Source organism: Mizuhopecten yessoensis, unplaced genomic scaffold (genome assembly GCF_002113885.1).
Source record: "Mizuhopecten yessoensis strain PY_sf001 unplaced genomic scaffold, ASM211388v2 scaffold10745, whole genome shotgun sequence".
Classification (NCBI taxonomy): domain Eukaryota; kingdom Metazoa; phylum Mollusca; class Bivalvia; order Pectinida; family Pectinidae; genus Mizuhopecten; species Mizuhopecten yessoensis.
The window spans coordinates 326,406-342,807 of NW_018408700.1; the positions used below are offsets into that span (position 1 = coordinate 326,406).

The 16,402-nt window shown below is 37.1% G+C and overlaps 1 protein-coding gene across 1 annotated transcript; it reads left to right on the forward strand.

Moving 5' to 3' along the window:
- The first annotated feature begins 23 nt into the window (after positions 1–23).
- Positions 24–12,945, forward strand: LOC110462100. The gene is made up of 5 exons (XM_021515932.1): positions 24–222; positions 3,416–3,547; positions 6,771–6,902; positions 7,652–7,721; positions 10,736–12,945. Exons 1-5 carry the CDS (start codon positions 37–39, stop codon positions 11,254–11,256), a joined length of 1,041 nt encoding a protein of 346 aa, XP_021371607.1. The 5' UTR covers positions 24–36; the 3' UTR covers positions 11,257–12,945.
- Positions 12,946–16,402: the final 3,457 nt, after the last annotated feature.

The window sequence follows — 16,402 nt, forward strand, 5'->3', positions numbered from 1 at the left end:
CAGCTTTGTTTACATTTGCCGGTGTAAACAAAAAATATGGCGTCCACGTGTTTCCGTTTTATGTGCTGTCATTTGAGAAAGTTGACTCCGACGAGGCTTACTATCAATGCAATCAGCAAAGGAAGTAGGCCAGCACCGAAACTCATTCTTTTGTCGACATTTGTAGCACTCTGTGATGATAACGCAAAACAGAAATCGTCGAATATAGAGGACAAACACAAGGTTAATTTTGTCCTGATATCAAATTCTGATGCAATTACTTCATCAGTTCATCGTAATAATAGTAGGAAGGTTATGTATCCAAACCAGCAAGTGCTTATGTATAAATGGACAATTGGAGACTGACTGGCTAATGAAATTTCACCCTGACGAATGCAGCATACTCAACATTACATCGAAACGCAACAAAATATGACTACAAACTCCACAACCACACATTACACCAAGTAGAATCCAGTAAATACCTAGGATTACATTACAAAATAACTTCAGATGGAACAAACACATAAACAACATTACAGCCAATGCCAATAGGTCCTCCAGGTTAAACTAGCGATAAATACATAAACCACCCCCTCCCATCCTAACACCTATATTCCCTGCTTACTTCTAAAACTATGCCGTGGCACTCTCCGAAAATCAATCCGTCTGACTGCCCTGATCTATAAAGAAACATTGTATTTATAACCCCGATACTCAAAACCCAAGTTGTTTTTCCCGTTCGAGCACGCTCGGAGGTAAAGATCTGTGCAGCCTACTTTCGATTTTGCTGACAAAAAATGTCAAATATATCGCAATAGAGTGTGTCATCTTCCAGGTCACAGTGCACCGCCCTGATAGCAGAAAACATCCCTGGTATGTTGACCCCAACTCTAAACCAGATTTTGGACACTATCGTTTACATTTAAACATATTTTGTAGCGACCCGAGCGGTTGGGTTGAGACCCATTTCTATTACAAATGCGTACAAAGCACTAGTCAGACCAAGACTTGAATACTGCTCTTCCATTTGGGACCCACTCAACACAAAGCAAAAATAGCTGCTCAGTAACAGACATGATCCACAAACTACAACTACAATGGCCAACACTACAAACATGACACTTTCACACAAGAATAATCCTTTTTTATTAAATAGTTCACCAACTCATAGCAATAAATATACCCTATCACCTTCATCAGACAAATGACCAGTGAATCGTATGTACCCAAATGTTTAAAATATATACCAGTTTTTTAATTGGCATTATATAATCAAAGTCGATTCCAATACACTATAAGCTATGTACACTTAGTTATTATACATGTACGATACGACACTAAAGAAGAACTGACAATTTGATTCCGATATGTTTTGTTTAATACCTGGTCATAGATGTGCGAAAGTCTATGAGCCCCCTCATCTCGGTTCAGAACTGGCCCATTTTGGCTTGAACAGATGGTTTCCTTTATCTGCTGCTTGAACAGGTTGCTCTCTCAGTCCAATTCTTTGGAGTTATCCCAGTCAATAACTGGTATTAAACAAAGCGTATCCGAACAAATTGTCAGTATGGTTTGCCATTTTGTACAAGTATAACAACTAAGTGTAAATATGCTTATAACGTATCTGAGTCAACTTTGATTACATATATTGCCAGCTGGTACACATTTTACACCTTTGGATACATGCGCTTCACTGATCATTTGTCTGATGAATGTGACAGAGTACGTATCGTACTAGACTGAAAAGTCACACATAAACATTTACTGGTTTTGATAATAACCTTTCTACTGTAATTACTTACCAACCTGCAGAAAATGTTTAGAAATATTTCAAAGGAAGTTAGAAATAAATATCCTGGTATATGCCCTAGCAGATTCTAATGGAGTGGGGAGGGAGAGGTATTAGTTCTACCCATATATTATATCTGCCTCAAAAGAAAAGGGAGGTATACCTATACACATCAGTAAATTATGTGTTTAGTATATTACACACATCAGTAAACTATGTGTATAGTATATTACCCCTTTTTAAAAGGCTTTTATTCAAGGCAGATTAAAATGGTGTTACTTTGGCATGTTGGTTTCGATGCTAGGCTTTATGAGGCAACCTTTCAACACAGGCTTAACATAACATCATCGGCCAAATTGCAGTCATATGAATCCCTAGTACAACCATCACTAGGGTACATGCCTGCACAGTATAGGGCCCTCACATCTAAACAAATAGTGATGAGATGGAAATGGTGTAGTGCAGGGCTGCACACTGAGTCATGATCAGGATACCTCAAGCTTTTCCAAAATATTGGACCACTTATAACTGTGCCCCCAAGCAGATAGATGTAGATAAGCTCATCTGGCCATATGTTTTGTGTAAATGTTAAAGTTGCTGTTTTAAAATCTGTATCCCCTTGTCAGAAAGTTCAGGCATTGAAACCAGCTCCCTTTCGGAATTCCTCAATCTTTCCAAAAGTAACATTTCCCCATGAACTGTACATGAGTTGAGGGTAAATATAAGCTCCCACCTAATATTGTGTCTAGACTTACAACATACTCATTCAAATCATGCCTCTACCATTACTTTGCAAACACAAACTAAATTCTATCTGCTGCAAAATGTGTTTTTAATCTTTCATCTTTCCATATAAATCCTCCACTGAAATAATCTCCTATTGTGGAAGTTGGTAAATATCCCGCAGAAGTGGGAGTGTCAGGTTGATACGCAACAATCCTGTTTGCAACAGTGGTTTAATTTTGTGTTATCCCCATAACATTTTTTAAAGACAAAATATATTCTTGCCTGTTAATTAGTGTATGACTTATACATTCACATTAAAAATCTTGCTGATAATGTGCTTGTTCAAGAAGAGAACAGAAATAAAAAGAAAATAACTTAAACGTGCTAGCAATGAATGCTAAGACTGCTCCGGAATCTCTTTTGCTTTTTGGGTCTCATATAAAGGCAAGTGTCTGTGGAAGGACAGCTATAAAATGTGTTAAGAAATCACCTAGGCCGACTTTTATTGTCAAAAGAATCAAAAGTGTAAGTCATTCAAACATGTTGCAAATTTTTGATTTTGAGGATTCTTGAAAAATCTTTTTATTTCTCTGTTCTCTTGAACAAGCTCACATACAGGCACCAAGGGGATCATGCAAACAAAATCATGCGCACAATACAATGCTTTTCTGATCTATCGTGAACAATTCACTCTGATAAGAATGTGTGCAGTGAAACTGAGTTGAATGTTTAGTTTATGTATGTTTCCAGATGATAAAGCAATCTCTACCCAGAGTTGTCGTCCCTTGCACTCACCAACCGAGTGTGAGTGTACAACAACTTGGTAACATGAGTGTAATTGGAACGACAGATCGCTAGAGACTGACGATACAGCTGCTGGGTCTTTTCTGAGATAAATGATCTGAGTTGTAATTGTAGGATCCTGACCATAGCACACTGACAACAGAATATCTCCTGAGGAATGCTAGCTTGTCATCACTCGACTCAGCCCTCCGACTTCTGTCTGTGACTACAGTGGCTTTGTCAGACGTAGAAAAAGAATATGCAAGGGTAAGTGACAAAAGCAGACTACTTTTTTTAAATTGCTTTTCATGAGTTGCGTGCAGGTTTCAGAAAAGAATGAGCTTGATACCGACTACATGTGTAATAGGACCAGGAATAGTGATAAAGAAAGTGTCGTAGCTGGGGCTCGAACCCGCGTCCCTTGGCTCTCCAGCCCGATGCTCTACCGCTGAGCTAAAAGGAAATTCCTTACAGCTGACGCTTGTAAGGCAACCTAATTAATCCACATCTTTTACACTATTCCACCCTTTTTTCAAACACCAACCAAGGTTCTTTGACTCCCCGCCAAGGGTTATCCTACCTTGAACGGGGAGGGTCAACAGCACCAATTTGTAATAGGGCGAGGAATAGTGAGAAAGAAAGTGCCAACGCTGGGGCTCGAACCCGCGTCCCTCGGCTCTCCAGCCCCATGCTCTACCGCTGAGCTAAAGGGAAATTCCCTTTGTAAGGCAACCTAATTAACCCACATATTTTACACATGAGTGTTAAAAGTGGTGATGTGTTTGGATTCCTCTTCTGTAGAACAGATGAAGCTAAATCTGTTGACTCCATTGAAACATTTGTGACAACGATCTTTTCCTTTTTTTCTGTTCAACTCTTTTTTTTATGGTTGCTTCCTATCTAGCTTATAGTCAGGATAATGTGATCTGTTGGCTGCCGTGGCTTTCTGTTGACTAATGACTGTTATCATTTTCAGAAGTCAAAAAAGTTTCTGTCTTATTTGGAGAGTCAAGACACATGTGAAATAGACATGTTCCTTCAAATGCAAGAGTCAAAGCTTATTTTAGGGAGTCTAAAAGATGCTCCTCAGGGTCTGTTGAAGTCAGGTACCGTAGTCGGGATGTTAGTCATATTACATTGTTACACCTCAAGTGAATTTCTAGCTATTTGATTGGGAGAAAGTTAAACAAAAATCTCTGTCACCCTCCGAAAATACATTGGTTTTAAGGGGCGCAGGTGATATTACCATGAGACAGAGGTCATGCGCGAAAAATGTGCGTTGCAGGTTCTTCACATTTCCCCACCGTGATGGTCACAAGAACGTTTGATGGCAACAGCCAATTTTATCAAGCGCCGGTGCGATAGCGATTGTAAACAGCAGACTATCAACAAACAAGATGTCATTATCGAGGTTTGCTGCTGTTTCTGAGCTACATATTGAGGAGATTCTTTCCTCCAAGGGCTCAAAAATATTTATTTAAAGATTGTCAACCCTCAAAAATCCATTGTCACCCTCGGCTTCGCCTTGGGTGACAACGGTTTTCTCGGGTTGACAATATTCACTGTCACCTGCTAATGAATGTCATATTTATATAATGTCCAACTTGTGACATTGCACTGTGATAAGTAGCCCAATTGTTATCATGAAGTTAACATAACTTAGTCCAAAATAACAAAACTTTACTGTCTGAACAGCATATCTTACTCGCAGTAGGGCTCTGGAATGTATATAATGTCATTCTGTTATACTGTAGCAATAGTTGAGGCATCCTCGATATACAGGTGTTACGCTCACTTTCGCTTTCTGCACCCCTGGAATATCTCATAGCAAAATTGAAGGCACGGAGATAGCTGCTTGATTAGTGTCGGGTAAAAAAACCTGACCAAATCGCTAGGCTGATACCTGTCCTTTGAAGATTACAAAGGAGAGACGCCTGACTTCAAAGCCTGTTAATTTTTACCGTTATGTGACCGCAAGAGTCTTTTGATGTATGTCTCACCAACAAGGTGGTACACACTGAGCCTTCAATTTTCCTATGACATATTCCAGGGGTGTAGAGAGCGAAAGTGAGCGTAACCTCTGGATATCGAGGATGTAGTTGATGTTGCACAAATTGTTCTATCATAACTCACATTTTATTATCCTAATTAGTGTGCCCCCATTTAACGTAGTTTTTAAGAGCTCCGGGTGCTAATACAGTGTAATGGTGAATATGGTAACCAAGTTACTTTTAATAGATTAATTCCAATTTTGATGATTTAAACCTCATATTGTTTATCTGTGCTGAAAATAACAGCAGGTTTGAATCAAAGATTAATGAACAGAAATATACATGATTCGTAAAGAATTTCACAAAACCCATTGGAGATTTACAGTGTACATTTTCAGAATACATTTTTTTTAAGGATCCATGTATCATTGCCAAGATTGTAAATCTGCATTGGAAACATGTTATGAAATGGCTATACCTTTGGTATACAACTTTTGAAAAGACACCCCCAACCTTGTGTAACATCCACTCACCATTTTGGATGAGGTGTTGCTTTTTCCGGCGACGACGGCGACAGCGTCAACGTTAAATGTTTGTGTTTAAGTTAGTTTCTCTGAAAGTATGAGTGCTACACCAACTAAAATTGGACCATAGATGCATCTTAGATAGTACATATCAATCCGTGCATCAAATGCTGGATGCGGCATACATATCGTGATCCATTGACTTTGTCAGCATCTCCATCAACATTAAGTTTTAGCATTTAAGTTTGTTTCTCTGAAAGTATAAGTGCTACACCAACCAAACTTGGACCATAGATGTATCTTAGGTAGTACATCTCAACCCATCGTCAAATGCTGGATGTGGCCTACCTTTTATGGTCCATTGACTTTGTTAGCATCTCCATCAACATTAAGTTTTTGCGTTTATGATTGATGGTCAAAGTGGGGCATATAGGCGAGACATATCAATCTGAATAGCTTGTGTTTAATTACATGTGTAATTATAAGTTGTATAAAACATAATGTTTCTAATTTGATGGAGAAAAGTTCTTTATTTGCGATATAGCACATAAGAAACAAAAACATTTGTCAACGTTATTGCATAAAGCAGAAAAAAACCTTGTTATTTTGATGTAATAATACAAAAGAATAAAAAGTGCATTACTGAAATTTTAAAATTAAACGGATTTTCCAAAGTAATACAAATTATGTGTGTAAAAGAAAAGTAGTCCTTCTTTAGAAAACTAGTAATAAAGGTAAAATAAACATAATTAAAGAATTGAAACAAATATCAACAATTCAACAACAGTGTTCTAAGTTATGTAACAGGAGAGTAAACACAATTTGTCAGGTGGCAAAGTGGAAAGTGCACAAGAAGAAAGAGCAACTTATATAAGTTGATTGAGCTTGTTTCAAAATTTTGTAAAATAGAAAGTGTGTAATTTTCTAAACACATTGTACGTGGATAAGAATATTTTATACATCTTCTTTTTGCAGTGGGCATTTGTTCTGGTCAAGTTTATGAAGGTCAGACTGACTGTTCTTGGCAAACCAGGAGAGGAGGAACGAGTCTGGGACTTGATCTTACAGACTAGACATAAACTGGGCGAGCTCAAGCAACGGAGACTGGTAAGTGTCCTGTAACCTAGGCTTTCCAGTAGGACCATCACAAGTATTTTGTAACTGTGTTGGGGTATCTTCCTTTGATTTTGTTATATACCATTACAAAACTCTATAAAATTGCCTGAGTTCTATCAGTAGCTAGTGAATTTCTATTTTAATATTGTGAACCCTTTCACCCCTACGTAACTTTAGTAGACTCTACCATGCATGCATTGAAATGGATGAGTCCATTATGGCCTACAGTGGTGAAAGAATTAAAAGTTACTGAACTTCATACAAATATTGTTCAATCCAGCGACTTTCATTTACATGTTGTTTAAAACTGCCATTGAGATGGTGTATACACATTTCAGTCAGCGCAGCAATGTTGCATTGCAACAATGTATCTTTGCACCACCATCAATACATAGTGCTCAAGTGTATTGACTTGCATGTGGCAAAGGGTTAAGTTAGTGAACTTCATTTTGGTACTTTTTAAGTAACTTTCAACTTTTTCTAGAATATCTGAAAAGGCATTGGCTTATTTGTTTATAAACTGAAAAAGTAATGTTAAACTGATAAGTATAATTATGACCAATTCGCTGATGGATATTTGACATGCATTTTTTAAGATAATTTACTGTGTATGCTGTCTTGTGAATATGGATTACAGAATTTATGAAAAAAAAATATTGTTAATCAGCCAGGGACATAGAACTAACAATTATCAGCATTAAAGTTCATTGGTAGATATAGAATTATTTTCTATGTTGAAGGACTTGACCCTTTTGTACCAGACAGTGATCACCATGGTTTCTGCTGCAGCTGAGGCTGCACTCATAGCAGGTGTGTATGTGTGGTGTCTTATCACAGGTGTGGGTATGTAGTGTTATATTACAGGTGTGCATGTGTGGTGCCTTATCACAGATGTGGGTATGTAGTGTCATATTACAGGGGTGTATGTGTGGTGTCTTATCACAGATGTTGGTATGTGGGGTCATATTACAAGTGTGTATGTGTGGTGTCTTATCACAGGGGTGGGTATGTGTGGTGTCTTATCACAGATGTGGGTATCTAGTGTCATATTACGGATGTGGGTATGTAGTGTCATATTACAGGTGGGGATATGTGTTGTGTCTTATAACCGGAGTGGGTATGTGTGGTGTCTTATTACAGGTGTGGATATGTGTGGTGTCTTATCACATGTGTGGGTATGTGTGGTGTCTTATTACAGGTGTGGATATGTGTGGTGTCTTATCACATGTGTGGGTATGTGTGGTGTCTTATTACAGGTGTGGATATGTGTGGTGTCTTATCACATGTGTGGGTATGTGTGGTGTCTTATTACAGGTGTGTGTGTATGTGTGGTGTCTTATCACAGATGTTGGTATGTGGGGTCATATTACAAGTGTGTATGTGTGGTGTCTTATCACAGGTGTTGGTATGTAGTGTCATATTACAAGTGTGTATGTGCGGTGTCTTATCACAGGTGTGGGTATGTGTGGTGTTATATTACAGGTGTGGGTATGTGGAGTCTTATAACAGGTGTGTGTATGTGTGGTGTCTTATCAAAGGTTAGTGTATGTGGTGTTATATTACAGGTGTGGGTATGTGATGTTATATTACAGGTGTGTGTAGTTATATTTCAGGTGTGGGTATGTAGTATCTTATCATAGGTGTGGGTATGTAATGTCATATTAAAGGTGTGGGTATTCACAGGTGTGGGTATGTAGTGTTATATTACAGGTGGGTATGTGTGGTGTCTTATCACAGGTGGGGGTATGTGTGGTGTCTTATCACAGGTGTGGGTTTGTGTGGTGTCTTATCACAGGTGCACTCATAGCAGGTGTGTATGTGTGGTGTCTTATCACAGGTGTTGGTATGTAGTGTCATATTACAAGTGTGTATGTGTGGTGTCTTATCACAGGTGTGGGTATGTGTGGTGCCTTATCACAGATGTGGGTATGTAGTGTCATATTACAGATGTGTATGTGTGGTGTCTTATCACAGATGTGGATATGTAGTGTCATATTACAGATGTGGGGATGTGTGGGGTCTTATCACAGGTGTGGGTATGTGCTGTTATATTACAGGGGGGGATATGTGTGGTGTCTTATCACAGGTGTGGGTATCTAGTGTCATATTACAGATGTGGGTATGTAGTGTCATATTACAGGTGTGTGTATGTGTGGTGTCTTATCACAGGTGTGTGTATGTGTGGTGTCTTATCACAGATGTGGGTATCTAGTGTCATATTACAGATGTGGGTATGTAGTGTCATATTACAGGTGGGGATATGTGTTGTGTCTTATAACAGGTGTGGGTATGTGTGGTGTCTTATTACAGGTGTGTGTATGTGTGGTGTCTTATTACAGGTGTGGATATGTGTGGTGTCTTATCACATGTGTGGGTATGTGTGGTGTCTTATTACAGGTGTGGGTAAGTGTGATGTCTTATTACAGGTGAGGGTATGTGATGTTATATTACAGGTGTGGGAAAGTGTGATGTCTTATTACCGGTGTGTGTATTTGGTGTTATATTACCAGTGTGTGTTTGTGATGTTATATTACAAGTGTGGGTATGTGATGTTATATTACAGGTGCGTGTATGTTATGTTATATTACAGGTGTGGGTATGTGATGTTATATTACAGGTGTGTGTAGTTATATTACAGGTGTGGGTATGTAGTATCTTATCATAGGTGTGGGTATGTAATGTCATATTAAAGGTGTGGGTATGTGTGGTGTCTTATCACAAGTGTGGGTATGTGGTGTTATATTATAGGTGTGGGTATGTGGTGTTATATTACAGGTGTGGGTATGTGGAGTCTTATAACAGGTGTGTGTATGTGTGGTGTCTTATCAAAGGTTAGTGTATGTGGTGTTATATTACAGGTGTGGGTATGTGGAGTCTTATAACAGGTGTGTGTATGTGTGGTGTCTTATCACAGGTGTGGGTAAGTGTGATGTCTTATTACAGGTGTGGGTTTGTGTGGTGTCTTATCACAGGTGTGGGTATGTGTGGTGTTATATTACAGGTGTGTGTATGTGATGTTATATTACAGATGTGGGTATGTGGTGTTAAATTACAGGTGTGGGTATGTAGTGTCTTATCACAGGTGTGGGTATGTAATGTCATATTAAAGGGGTGGGTATGTATGGTGTCTTATGACAAGTGTGGGTATGTGGTGTTATGTTACAGGTGGGGGGATGTGTTGTTATATTACAGGTGTGGGTATGTAGTGTCTTATCACAGGTGTGGGTATGTAATGTCATATTAAAGGTGTGGGTATGTATGGTGTCTTATCACAAGTGTGGGTATGTGGTGTTATGTTACAGGTGGGGGTATGTGTTGTTATATTACAGGTGTGGGTATGTAGTGTCATAATACAGGTGTTTGTATGTGGTGTACCATACAGGTGTTTGTATGTGGTGTAGCATCCAAGTGTTTGTATGTGGTGTACCATACAGGTGTTTGTATGTGGTGTATCATACAGGTGTTTGTATGTGGTGTATCATACAGGTGTTTGCATGTAGTGTATCATACAGGTGTTTGTATGTGGTGTACCATACAGGTGTTTGTATGTGGTGTATCATACAGGTGTTTGTATGTGGTGTATCATACAGGTGTTTGTATGTAGTGTATCATACTGGTGTTTGTATGTGGTGTACCATACAGGTGTTTGTATGTGGTATACCATACAGGTGTTTGTATGTGGTGTATCATACAGGTGTTTGTATGTGGTGTATCATACAGGTGTTTGTATGTGGTGTCTTATAAATGGTGTGGGTATGTGGTGTTTCATTACATGTGTGTTTGTGTGTATATCAATAAACTGTTTTACTACCTTGGCTTTTTAGGTATAGAATACCAGGTGTCATCTGCAAATGAGGCCATGCAAAGCTCACAGCTATCCCTGAAAGGTATACAGGATACAAGTTTAGAGGCAGAGAAGGAACTCACAAATATCCAGGTGGAAACCATCGCCAAGGAAACCAAGCATGCTGAGGCAGAGGAAAAGAAAAAAGAAAAGAAAAAAGAAAATGAGGAAAAAAATCAACAAGAAGGAGAGGAGAAGATAACAAAGGAAGCCCCTGAAGGGGAGAAAGAAACTGGCAGAGAGGAAAACTTAGAGAGTCAAGAGGTCATTATAACAGATTTCAAAACTGATGAACTAGATAGGCTGAATAAGGAACGTTATGTTACCTTTGTTGACGACTCCAAAGTGGGGGAGAACAATGATGTTGAGAGTGATAATAGTGATAGTATTTTTAACGAGAATGTGCAAGTTGATTCCGATGACAAAGCCACGGAAAAAGAAATATTTCTGGAGGAAATAAAAAAGGATAAATTTGACCCAGATCAGTGGAAGGACCAGTAACAAAGGACTGTATGTATGGTTTACAAATCCATCAACATATTGTACCTTTAAATGGACTTTTCAAGTCACCGGTTCCCTAATTGTGAATACCTCTCTGATACTATTATGAAAAGATTTATTTGTATTTTTATATGATGGTTGCCATGGTAACAAGTTGAAATGTTTGTAAATAAGAGAAAATATAATATTCAGTTCATCATGTCATGATTTTGCATATTGAAGGGACTGAAATGATACTTTGCTTGCATTATCCCACTGGTCTGTAATTATCCATGCTCCTGTTTGGAAGAAAGAATCGCCACCAAGCATTTATCTTCAGATTTTACATGTGGCGCTTGTTCCTGCTATTTCTCAGAGACCGCTTTAGGGATCATGATGAAACATTGATGGCGTATCTTCTTGGTTAATAGTTGTAATTGTTCTTATTTAAGATATATTGGGGAAACAGAATGGCCTCCAAGTAGACAACTTTTATTTTGCATTTCAAGGTTTTTTGGAGTGTTTATGATATCACATCATGATCATTGCACAATTAAACAACGCCAATCAATCCCTCAGTCATTACTTGAAAAAGGGACCAGTCAGTCTTGAATGAAACACTGACATATTTATATGTTCTTGGTGTAGTAAGCAAAACATTATTGTATTTCCAAACTTATGAATTTTGACTCTTTCAATTATTGAAATCCTCTGGTATTAATTTCAGAATATTTCATGAGAATTAAACAGAACAAATGTAATGCAAATAATGGTAAAATAAAAATAAGCTCTGAAAGTGAGTCGTATTTCTGAATTTTTCTTTCTATTGATTTCATCAGCTGTATAGAAATATATATCATGCAAACACACACTTACATAGAGAATAAAACAAAGGTACCAGGAAATGACACCAGGATCTACTCGAGTCTATGTGTTTTCGAGCGATTCTAAGTGCATCGTCACTGGGTGTGTTGGTAAAGACAGATACAACATCATGTAATATGAATGCTTTGTCGTTAATTATGAACCATGATCATGAACATATTTTCGCTAGATGTTTAGATGTTTTAACATGGTGGTCCTATTTTCCTCCTACCAGTCGAAGAATGTCTGCTTAAGACCTGGAACCAGTATAGTCCAAAATAGGTCACAATGGGTTCCTCTTTTTATGGATCTTGGATGTTTGGATTCGCACCTTTTTAACTTTTGAGTTGGATTGATTTGAAGCTGTTCACATGTTTTGCTGTTCCGAAGCATGGTCACAACCTTTCCCTCATAATTGTCGGTATCCATGACGACTGTTGCTTTACAACTATCAGCTAATAATATTGTAATAGCTTTGTTCCTGCCTAATATTTAAGTGCGACCTGCTTTTCTTGTGTCATGCTACTTCTTGGTATGTTTGTAGATTTTAGAACCCACGTCACATGTGATCTCCGTTAATCATCTACAGCATGGCTCAGTTCCTTTCACGTTTGTTCTGTTGCTATGACGAAATAATCAACCGGCATTTTTTCTGGAACGATGAAATAGTTCAGACCCTTAGCGAGTAACGTTTTATCACTACCCACATATTCTGCAAAGTATCATTCAAAGCATCCTCGATATCCAGGGGTTATGCTTACTTTCGCTGTCTGCACTCCTGGGATATGTCATATCAAAATTGAAGGCTCAGTGTACGCCACCTTGTTCCTTTGATATACATCAAAAGAATCTCGCGGTCGAGTAACCGTAAAAAAAAGACAGGCTTTGAAGTCGGGTGTCTCTCCTTTATAATCGTCAAAGGACAGGTATCAGCGTAGCGATTGGTCAGGTTTTTTTTTACCTGAGACCAATCAAACAGCTATCTTCGTGCCTTCAATTTTGCGATGACATATTCCAAGGGTGTAGAGAGCGAAAGTAAGCATAACACCTGGATATCGAGGATGCATTCAAAGCTATATCTGTATTGGCGTTCTTTTGTATTGTTTTCTCTATAAGACGGTTTGACTTAATCAAATGGTGTTGTTTGGTTGTGCCAGACGTTCATTCATATGTACGCTCTTAGGGAGTGGGTAAACATGCCGTTGTAGACATGGTACACTCATTTAGAATAATAAAAGGTATTGACAAACTAAATAAACATGTTTTTTTTATATGGTTACAGACTGTTGTACCAGGGGGCACAACATACAAATACAAAGTATAGACTAAATAAAGTGATACAGCCTGTCAGAGGAAGTAGTTAACAGTTATAGTATAGGCGACTCCCCCCTCCCCCCAATAAGAAAATCAAAAATCAAACAGCATTAATTAGGTGATTTGTATATTTAATCACATCTCTTTAATTTGCACAATACATTCTTAATCACGTACTAGTAGTAACTATATCTATTTTAGAATATCTGTGGAAGTAATATTTTTCAGATTCAGATTCTTTATTTCCTTGTGTTTTTCAACACATCTGAGAGAAGACGTTACATAATATACAGTATCATGTATATTATGAAAATTAGTCTAACATATACATGCACTTTGATCTTACTTCATATTATATTGATATACATATTATTCTAATGCAGTTAGGTAGCAGTGTACAGTAGCGTAGGATGGCCATGGGTGATATTTTTATACAATGAATAACCCCTGTAATATAACATGTATCAACATTTAAAAAAAGCACTAAAATTGGCATATACATGATGAAGTGGACTAGGTGGGCTTCATAATTTAAAAAAAAATCGAATTTGGTTTGAGACTACAGTTTTGGGCATTTACAAATCTGTGTCTACACAACAAAAGCTAGCTTTTCATGAAGTCTATTTTTGTACTCAGCACATGTGTAAATATTGTGAAAAATTCACCGGACTGACCTATGCTTAAGCGTGAGTATTTCTGTTACCGAGTAGGCGGTATTTAATTTCAGACGGGTTTTAAGATTATTTTTTTTTGCATATTTTGGTGTTTTTTTGATGTGGTAACCATGGTTTTCACAAGTCACAAATCTGGGGAAAACAGTTTTTGAAATAAAAATCAGTCTTCTAAACAAAATGAAATCAAAATGTAGTTTATAAATATGTATATATATGTAGGTGTGTTGTGCAGGTTGAAATCACTATCCATGTTTATCTGAGACATGCCCTTTATTTTAAGGGTCAAGTCATTTCTACTGTACACTGCTACCTTAGATGCAACAACACACATCATAACAATATAACATATTACTTTCAAATACACTATAATATAGCAAGTCACAAGTGAATATCACACATCGTAACCGTAGAGTTGGTTATAATGTTGTATGATATACTATAATATACAATTATAGCATGGTGATGAGGTCGATACATGGTTTTATCGACCTAGGTTAGCAATATTGACTGAGGACGCAGTCCGAGGTCAATATTGCTAACCTAGGTCGATAAAACCATGTATCGACCGAAATCACCATGCTACAATAGTTTTATTATTTTAATTGAGTTTTTCAAAATTGAAGAAAAAAATGTACAAAAATATAGTTTTCCATTTTTTTTCCCATTTTTTTTCCAGAATCTATTTATAGCTGGTCAGTAACACTTTTTCTACCAACTTTTTTACAAAAATTCCAGAATCTATAGCAGGTTAATAACACTTTTTCTACCAACTTTTTTGAACACCTGTTCCAGAATCTATTTATAGCAGGTCAATAACACTTGTTCTACCAACTTTTTTGAACACCTGCAAACCACTCAGGTTTATAACTACCTTTACAGGTGGTCACATGATGTTGTTTCAGCCTATCAGAGTCAGCTCAAAATCAATTAAAATAATAATATATTATAAAGTCCTACACTATACATACTGATAGCACAGTATACTATAGTTAGATGCATTAATATACAATTACTTTCATTATATTCTTTCAGCATTTTTTTAATGATATTTTAATTTAAATGATTAAATAACGATCTATAACATCAATGTTATACCATATATTAGAGCACAATGTATGATATTGATGTACAGTGTGATCGAGAAATGAAAGATAATTTACACATATGTCTTTACTTGAGTAATAATAGAAATTCAATGATACATTGAGAATTAAATTCACATTTAATTTCCTTTGCATCATTTCAGCTATGATGTACTTCTCATATTTAAACCAATAACTGTAAAGGAAGGTTATCAACCGTTACATATTCGCAGAAACCACACCCGAATATGATACAGGGAATTTTTAGGTCACCTGAGACAAAGTCTTAAGGTCATTGGAGTGTATTGATAAACGGAAACAGGAAGTACATCCCTAGTTGAATATCCAATGTAGGGAGACAGCATCACAATTTCCGCAAATTCTAATGTTTAATATTAAATTGATGAATATTGTATGTTTATTATTGACAGAACAATGTGTTCTCTCAATATTAAAGTATTTCAAAGCAATCCAGGCATTAATTCAGGTTTTTTTTTTATCAATGAGTCACATGTGTCCATTTTTCTGTACTTCAGGAAACCGGCTACCTATTTGACTACTGTGAAGTTTTTCAAGAACGATAAATCTTACCTGCAATTACTATGTGTATATGGTTTTATTATAAAATGTCAATTTTTATATCGTGTATAGAGAATTAATTTTACACAATTTCAGCATTTATTAAATTGATATACATGAATGCAATACTTATATATGTCAGTATCATTTTTATTGACATTATTTTGTAAAAATATTGTGTCTTTCATTTTTTTTTCAAAATTCACTCCTTTTTACATAAATTTCCATTTAAAATCCTTAAAATTCTAACAACCTATATTTTTTTTGTGGCAGAAAATTTTCTTAACTTTCAAGCAATATAACTACAAAATTTGAAGAAATTCTACTGAGAAATGGTGACACAATCCTATTACCTTAAGTGACCTGTTGCGATGGCCTTTTGTCCGGCGTCGTCCGTCGTGCGTCCGTAAACAATTGACATTTTCGACTTCTTCTCCAAAACCTCTGAACCAATTTCAATGAAATTTTGCAGAAACCTTCCATGGCCAAAGGTCAACAAATGTAGTGGCAGGTTTGGGCCCCAGCCCCCAGGGGCCTGAGGGGTGGGGCCAAAAAGGGTCAAATTGACTAAAATTTCAAAAATCTTCTTCTCAAGACCCAGATATGGTAGAATCAAATACTCTTCATAGATGGAAGGGTCTTAAGGTGCTTTAC

Excerpts from the sequence above, each read along its gene's own strand:
- LOC110462100 (XM_021515932.1), top strand. The coding sequence starts at position 37 with ATGGCGTCCACGTGTTTCCGTTTTATGTGCTGTCATTTGAGAAAGTTG. Across the intron at positions 223-3,415 it reads ATATAGAGGACAAACACAAG|GATCCTGACCATAGCACACT; the intron begins GTTAATTTTGTC and ends TTGTAATTGTAG. Across the intron at positions 7,722-10,735 it reads TGAGGCTGCACTCATAGCAG|GTATAGAATACCAGGTGTCA; the intron begins GTGTGTATGTGT and ends TTGGCTTTTTAG.